General features: G+C 34.4%; 1 protein-coding gene across 4 annotated transcripts; it reads left to right on the plus strand.

Moving 5' to 3' along the window:
* The first annotated feature begins 336 nt into the window (after positions 1 to 336).
* On the plus strand, positions 337 to 7,449 carry LOC107015150 (probable LRR receptor-like serine/threonine-protein kinase At5g10290). Of its 4 annotated transcripts, none has more exons than XM_015215331.2 (12): positions 337 to 480; positions 1,116 to 1,266; positions 1,459 to 1,600; positions 1,830 to 1,901; positions 2,756 to 2,899; positions 2,993 to 3,064; positions 3,230 to 3,295; positions 3,405 to 3,469; positions 4,457 to 4,600; positions 4,830 to 5,171; positions 6,075 to 6,469; positions 6,942 to 7,449. In XM_015215331.2, exons 2-12 carry the CDS (start codon positions 1,200 to 1,202, stop codon positions 7,254 to 7,256), a joined length of 1,824 nt encoding a protein of 607 aa, XP_015070817.1. In that variant the 5' UTR covers positions 337 to 480; positions 1,116 to 1,199; the 3' UTR covers positions 7,257 to 7,449. The 4 variants fall into 4 exon arrangements, with proteins under 4 accessions (XP_015070817.1, XP_015070819.1, XP_015070818.1 ...); XM_015215333.2 differs by having other exon boundaries at positions 6,947 to 7,173; XM_015215332.2 differs by having other exon boundaries at positions 360 to 480; positions 1,152 to 1,266.
* The last annotated feature ends 324 nt before the right edge of the window (positions 7,450 to 7,773 follow it).

Genomic DNA, 7,773 nt, shown 5'->3' on the forward strand with positions numbered 1-7,773 from the left:
ACACTTTGACTGTTGAAAAAGAAAAGAGAAAGAGAGAAGATAGAGAATATTTTTGTTAATATTTCATATCAAGGAAAATGTTTTTATTTTGGAAAGTATATTTTAGAAAAATATTTTTTTCATGGAAATAAGTTTTTCTTTAAATATTTGATAAGTAAATATACTTATATCTAATTTAGCAAAATATTTTGACATCAAAGAACAGAATTAAAGATATTGGTGGATGTTTCTACTTTAAGTAGTCATTTTTTTTCTCTATTTTAAATAATTTATTAGTACTTATTTTTATTAAACATAAACAAAAAATAAAAAGAAAATGTAAGACCAAACCGATTACACACTAGTGTTTTTCTTGTTTAGTTTTAGTTGGTGCTTAATAGTCAATAAAGTGGAACAGATTTGGGTGGATTCAAAGTACATATATTCTGTTCTTTCTTTCACATTTTCAAAGCCCTAAAGTTTTTGCTTCTTCCTTAAAAGGTAAGCTAATTTTCCTTTTTCCTTTTACTTCAACGTTTGAGTTAACAGTTTAAAGTTCAATTTGTTGTTAGAGTAATCAAATTCCGAATTCGTTGTTGATATTGTCATTTCTTTTTTGGTTGATTCAAATTGTGTTTATGTACATGCGTCTGTGCTATGTTTAATGGAGTTTCATAGCCTATCTTGTTTCATTTGATTTCTCATACCAGTTGTTCTTTTCACTTGTAATCTGAAATCTTACCAATTACCATATCTTTTATTATGATTCATATCTCAATTGCTATCTATACTTGGAGGAATGAAAGACTTGATGAATTTGTAGCTCCTAGCTATGAGCAAGGAAGTGATTGTCACTGTCATAAATAATTTTGACATATCTAGTAGAAAAGACCAATGTTTTGTTGATTAACAACTATATTACAATTGAAAATTGTGTACATGTTTTTCTCAATTTGATATGGTATTTCAGGGTTTTTTAGATTGAGGCATAGTTGTGGTTGTTATGTGTCACCCTCTGAAGATTCAGCTATTTTCTCTCTAGGAATTTGTTTTTTTTTGGTCATATCTTGTTAGGTTTAAGTGTGCCTTTCAGTCTTGACCAATTTCCTCTTATTTTTTTCTTTAATGTTTTGTAGACATATTTTCATGGAAGATGGTGTCTTATGTCACAGTTATAAATTGCAACAAGGATACTTGACATAAAGTGCTATATCCAAAAGATGGTACTATTCTTTGCAATTGTGATATTGGCATGTCTCCGCTCATTTGTTTTACCTGATGCGCAAGGTACCTGGTTCTTCCAGTTTTACATCATAAAAACCAACTTTCTTTTTATTTATTTACTCAAATGGATAAAGAAAAATTTAGACGTGACTACTATATCTTGTTTACATTTTGCTTCTTGCCGGTGAAATGTTGTCTTTGTTCTTCTAATAAAGTAGGCTGACATTTGGTTTTTTATACTCTTGCCCATTTTAGGAGATGCACTATACGCATTGAAGATCTCACTAAACTCACTAAATGCTTCAAATGGTCAACTTGTTGATTGGAACCAGAATCAAGTTAGTCCTTGTACTTGGTCCAAGATCACTTGTGATGATAAAGGCAATGTCATTATGGTGTAAGTACTATTGTTAGAGTTATTGGAATCACTGTGTGCATATACTATGATGTTACTGTTTTTATGCACTAGAAAGGTTAATTTTTGAAGTACTATTGTTAGAGTTATTGGAATCACTGTGTGCATATACTATGATGTTACTGTTTTTATGCACTAGAAAGGTTAATTTTTGGTTGGTCAACTTCCTTTACTGGATGTGGTTTCATAATGTCTGAATCTGTGTTTGCAGGTCATTATCAAGTTTGGGATTCTCGGGCACTTTAACTCCCAGAATAGGTGTTCTGAAGAATGTGAATACACTGTACGTTTAAAGTACTCTGGCTGAGTTACTATTGATAGAATGTTGGCTTGAATGCTGCCCACATATAATTTTCTAGATGCTTATTGCTACTTTAAAATGTTGATTTAAGTTTTATTTCTGAATATAAAAGTTTGATGTCATGGCATCGAACTAGAACAAAAATCCATTTTCAGATCATCAGATTCAACTAAAAGTTGAGAACACGATGATTATTATTTTCAAGGGAGCTTCACTTAGCTGAAGGGGGATAAACAAAAACAAAGTACCTACATATTGTGATGTTATAAATGAACAAGGAGAAATATTTGGCCATTTCACAAAGGCAAACAGCTTTAAGAAAGATGGAAGCTGCATGAGCTGATCTAGCAAATGGGAGTCTCTGTTCGGATGGCTGTCTTTTTTCTTGTGGTACTGTATGGTGTCTCTACACTTATAGCTGCTGGTTCCGTTGGACAAAGATCAACCTAAGCCATTTCACGAGGACTAGAAATGTGAATTGCACAAGATTAATCCTCAGTATCAGTGGTTATCTCTTTTCCGGAGTGGTCATTTCATCACATTGGTCTTTGCACTTTGTCTACTTCTAAGGGCCCTAATTTAGTATTTGACTTATATATTTTTGAAATCAATAATTTGGTTGCATAACTATATGGAAGAGTACAAAGTTCTTTGATGTAGCTCTCGATGAATTTTGATTTGTTAGTATGTTGTTGAGCTCAAAATTGTTAGGTCTATGACTAAAATTTTTGGTGGGACGATTTCTTGTCTTCTTTGATCCACAACTAAAATTTTTGGGATGATTTCTTGTTTTCTGCTACTAACCTAGCTGACTATGTCGTATCCACTTCCTGTAGGTCCTTGCAAGGGAATCATATAACTGGTGAAATTCCCAAAGAGATTGGAGATTTAACAAGCTTGACAATGTTGGATTTAGAAAATAACCGTCTTTCCGGAGAAATACCAGCTTCATTGGGCAATCTTAAAAAGCTTCAGTCTCTGTAAGTCATATTATTTCATTTAATCATTTGAGGATAGAACTTAGTTTACTTGGTGATTGGAATAGGTGTGAACTCTATTATTCCATTGAGCAGGTTTTTGAGTCGAAACAATCTCACGGGGACTATCCCTCAGTCACTTTCGGGACTTCCAAACTTGATGAACCTGTAAGTTATTTATCTTGCCTTTTCCTTATTCCAAGTATAAATTACTTTTCTGAATAGGAGAATAATACATTTTCTTTTGGGATGTCACCTTCAGACTTCAGTGATCCTTAATCTGTTACCTGTATCATTCGATGTTTGACTTGATTCTCTGATTCCTCATTGCAGTCAGCTTGGTTCCAACAGTCTTACTGGCCAAATTCCTGAACAGTTGTTCCAAGTTCCAAAATACAAGTACGTTTACAGTTCTTACTTTAGACAGTAGCTCAAGGCTTCTTAGTTTTTGCCTTCTCAACTTATGCATAATCTTTAATGTTAGTATAACTTCATTTGGTTATTCTAGTTTTACAGGGAATCATTTGAATTGTGGCTTAAATCTCACTCATCATTGTGAATCTGCTAGTGGAGGTAAGTTCTACCAGCAAATATGTGAACTTTTTAACTGTATATACTTCATGCTTCTCTGTATTCTGAAAGAATGAAAGTAATGTAGCTGAAATTTTTGAATTTTACTACCATTATCTAGATTTATTTTCTTTTAGCTAGAAAGGACGCTTTATCTTTTAGTTTTACTTTGTTAGAGAAAAATCTTTAGTATCAAGAGGTCTAGCTTCTTTGGGATTTCATATTCTATATCTAGTATAAGTGTGTACTTTGTGTGGAACGACACTTGATGAATAGACTCTATGCTATCAAGAACCTCCTGGTGCTGCCTGCACTAAAATGGATGAGTTTCTTTCCATTGGTACTAATCTTGGAGAGGTGTAACTTGTAACACTTGCTCACTTATAGGTGTCAAGCATTCTCAACGGAGGGAGAATGATGTAGCTGAAAAATATAGCATTATTTACTACATTTACTGTTGATCTATTGTCGTCATCTTTTAGTTAAAGTTTGAGGTTTGATATATTTTTTTTAGAAATACTATTATATATAGTAGGAGAGATTTTAATAATTTTTGAGTTGTAATGCTTAAAAAAAGAATTTAGTCATTCCAAGAGTTGTAATGATTTTTAGAAAAGAATTTTTTTAACTCTTAAGAGTTGTAATGATTAAACAAAGGAATTGTAACAATTCTAAGAGTTATAGTTATCTAGGTTCCCTAATCTGTAATTAGAGTCCATAATTCCTTTTTTTGGAACAACATTTGATCAGTAAATATTGTTGATGTTCTATTGTATATCTCGTCCCCTTTTCTTCTCGTCCTCTCCCTTAATCATCATGCTCATTCTCTCTCCTTTTGGTGCTACATCTCAGGAAGTTTCTGAAGTTGATAAAGCTGTTGATTACCTATCCGATGTATTACTATTCGTTTAGCGAGGAAATCGTCATTTAACATATGCACCTTGTTGAGCTTTCTGTACAAACCAAATTCTAAAGTTGAATTTCTTGCAGGTTCTCCTAGTAAACCAAAGACTGGTCTCATTGTTGGTATTGCTGTTGGATTTCTTGGACTTCTCCTTCTTGGAGGATCTGTGTTATTGTTCTGTAGAAGACGGCACAAAGGCTATAGACGTGAAATCTTTGTTGACGTTGTAGGTTTGTGTCACATTTTTTTGACAATACTTTCATCTGTTAAATGTACTTGTTATTCTTCGTAAGGGAAGAAGATATTCTGGCCATGCATTGTTGTATCTTGTAATTCCATCTTAAGTTAGTGACCTCATTCTTTATACACCAATACTTAGGTTTCATTTACCTTCAAGATGGTGTGATTCCTTTGAGTATATTATGATATTGTATTTTATGTTTTATTTGGCGCGCTCAGGTGAGGTTGATCGACGAATTCCATTTGGTCAATTGAGGAGATTTTCATGGAGGGAATTGCAGCTTGCTACTGATAACTTCAGTGAAAAGAATGTTCTTGGACAGGGGGGTTTCGGCAAGGTTTATAAAGGAGTGCTCAATGACGGCATTAAAGTTGCCGTGAAACGGTTAACTGATTATGAGAGTCCTGGGGGAGATGCTGCATTTCAGCGAGAAGTTGAGATGATAAGTGTGGCTGTTCATAGGAATCTCTTACGGCTTATAGGATTTTGCACCACACCGACTGAACGCCTGCTAGTATACCCATATATGCAGAATTTAAGTGTTGCTTATCGGCTACGAGGTATTGTTTCTTCATAGCAGTGTTTTTATTCACTGTATTTTCTTTTAATCCTGAGCATGCTATTTTCCCTTACTATGCCTGCTTCATCTAATTTATTTTATCCCAATCAATAGATCCTTCATTTCATTAGTCTTACATCTCCTCCGGCGCATATTCTGATTTTGTCAGCTTGGTTGTAGACGATCACGAGTCATTTCCCTGTTCGATCTGTGAAGGAAGTGCATTTGTCATTTTACGGTCTAAATTGACTATTAAAGTACTATAGAACTGCTGATCTAGTAAAAGAACTTTTACATGGCATCAAGTTCGAGGGGCATGCTTATAGATCTAATGTGTGTAGCTTAATTGGCAGAAGCATCTACCCTTTAGTTTGTGTTTTCATACTTCAGAATCTTATTCTTTTTCCTTCTCAAAAAAGAATCTTATTCTTTCAACTTTGAATGAATTGCTAGAAGCTTAATGCCTTAGGGAGTTAGGGTTGCATCACCATGAGCACAATTGCATGCTTCCTTTTTTTCTCCCAGAATATGGTAAGGGAAGACAAGTTCTGAGCAGATTTAAGGGTTATGTAGAAGTATTTTCTGATATATATTAAAGGGGTTGAGTGTCCGGAGATTGCAATTTTATTCCGTCAAATCATACCTCATTAATCACTAAGGAAGTATTCAGTTTTTTTTTTTTTTTAAATCATTAAAAGATGTATGTGCGTTAAGTTGGTATCACAGATCGAGATAAGAAAGAGCTATGTGACTACATAAATTGATTCTCGTGATCCTTGCTTGAACTAGGAGGTGTTACATGAAGTAGTTAATTTTGCTTAAGATTTCAGCAGTTTTCAGCTAGAGTTAATGTGTCTGTTACTAGTTTCCAATGGTGTCTTATTAAGTTTTTAATCACTTACAGAACTTAAACCTGGGGAGCCTGTTTTGAATTGGCCAACTAGGAAGCGTGTGGCGGTGGGTACTGCACGTGGACTTGAATACCTACATGAACACTGTAATCCAAAGATTATTCACCGTGATGTTAAAGCAGCTAATGTGTTACTAGATGAAGATTTTGAAGCTGTAGTTGGTGATTTTGGCCTGGCAAAGCTAGTTGACGTTAAGAAAACCAATGTGACTACTCAAGTTCGTGGTACAATGGGCCATATAGCTCCTGAATACTTATCCACTGGCAAATCATCAGAAAAAACTGATGTTTTTGGCTATGGAATCATGCTTTTGGAAATTGTAACCGGCCAACGTGCAATAGACTTCTCACGCCTAGAAGATGAAGATGATGTCTTGTTGCTTGACCATGTGAGTGTACTTAACCCAATGATCTTCATATATTTCCTAATGGTCATCAAATAATTGCATAAAACTTTTCATATATCGTATCTCTACTGATTAATCTTTGTTTCTGTCCATATTCTATTGGGATGACTCAGTTGTCCTTTGCATGAGAGCCTCTTGTATGATATACATTTGTTTATCTTTCTCCTATTGGTGAAACTGCCGCAATCTTTCTATTGTAATTGAAATGGTAGAAACAATTATTATTTTGTGTGGCACCAGGATACAAATGCTTTGAATATGAGCTAGGTCTTAAAATTGAGCCTTTTTAGGCACAAGTAATATGAGACTATATATATATTTGATGCTAATTTTTTTTGTTCCAAAATTGTGGATATGTGGACCCTGAGCCTCTCTTATAGTTTTACACGATTAGTCATTAAGCTTCATAGGACCTCTATGTTGTATTAGTTGCTAAAAGGGGATCATCTTGAAGGTCAGAAAACTGCAAAGGGATAAAAGACTGGATGCAATTGTAGACCGTAACCTGAATAATAACTACGAGCTGGGGGAAGTGGAGATGATGATTCAGGTGGCATTACTGTGCACTCAGGCATCACCAGAGGACCGTCCAGCAATGTCGGAGGTGGTGAGGATGCTGGAAGGAGAAGGGCTTGCTGAGAGATGGGAAGAGTGGCAACACGTTGAAGTCAATCGTAGACAAGAATACGAGAGACTTCAGAGACGATTTGATTGGGGAGAAGATACAATGTTTAATCATGATGCTGTTGAGTTGTCTGGTGGAAGATGACAAATGAGTAATAATTTTGAACCACAAAAATGTTTTTTGATATATATATATATATGCAATGGTTGCTAAATGGCCAGCAATCAACTGTGGACTCTGTATTTATGTAAGTTTTAGTCATTATTTTCATGTTCCATTAACTCCAAGGAGTGGGAATACTCGATTCCTCAAATGGTTACATATTTTCCTCACTAAACTATGCTTTGTCACTCAACTTTTAGATATTCCTGACTGGAAAACCAACTAAATCTCACTGGAAAACATGATTGCCAGAATATCATGTTAGCTCAAATAGAGAAGAGAAGCTTACTATTTAAGGTATTCTTGGAGAAATTGATTAGTGAAAATACAACATTTTGAAGGTAAAATCGCCATAAAATGCATAGTATGTTGATTAATTTTAGAGCGTAGACAAGATGTATTTTTGGAAAACAGCCAATTTTGACCAGTATTACAATAGTTTAACTTTTTTAAGAGAAGCTTCTAGAATGATCGGTTGTAGTATTTTGGATACTTATAT

Source organism: Solanum pennellii, chromosome 3 (genome assembly GCF_001406875.1).
Source record: "Solanum pennellii chromosome 3, SPENNV200".
Taxonomy (NCBI): domain Eukaryota; kingdom Viridiplantae; phylum Streptophyta; class Magnoliopsida; order Solanales; family Solanaceae; genus Solanum; species Solanum pennellii.

What these genes read in the sequence shown, in the direction of transcription:
- LOC107015150 (XM_015215331.2), top strand. Translation starts at nt 1,200, where the DNA reads ATGGTACTATTCTTTGCAATTGTGATATTGGCATGTCTCCGCTCATTT. An exon ending in TGTTTTACCTGATGCGCAAG is followed by an intron (nt 1,267 to 1,458) that starts GTACCTGGTTCT and finishes TGCCCATTTTAG; the next exon opens with GAGATGCACTATACGCATTG. An exon ending in AAAGGCAATGTCATTATGGT is followed by an intron (nt 1,601 to 1,829) that starts GTAAGTACTATT and finishes CTGTGTTTGCAG; the next exon opens with GTCATTATCAAGTTTGGGAT.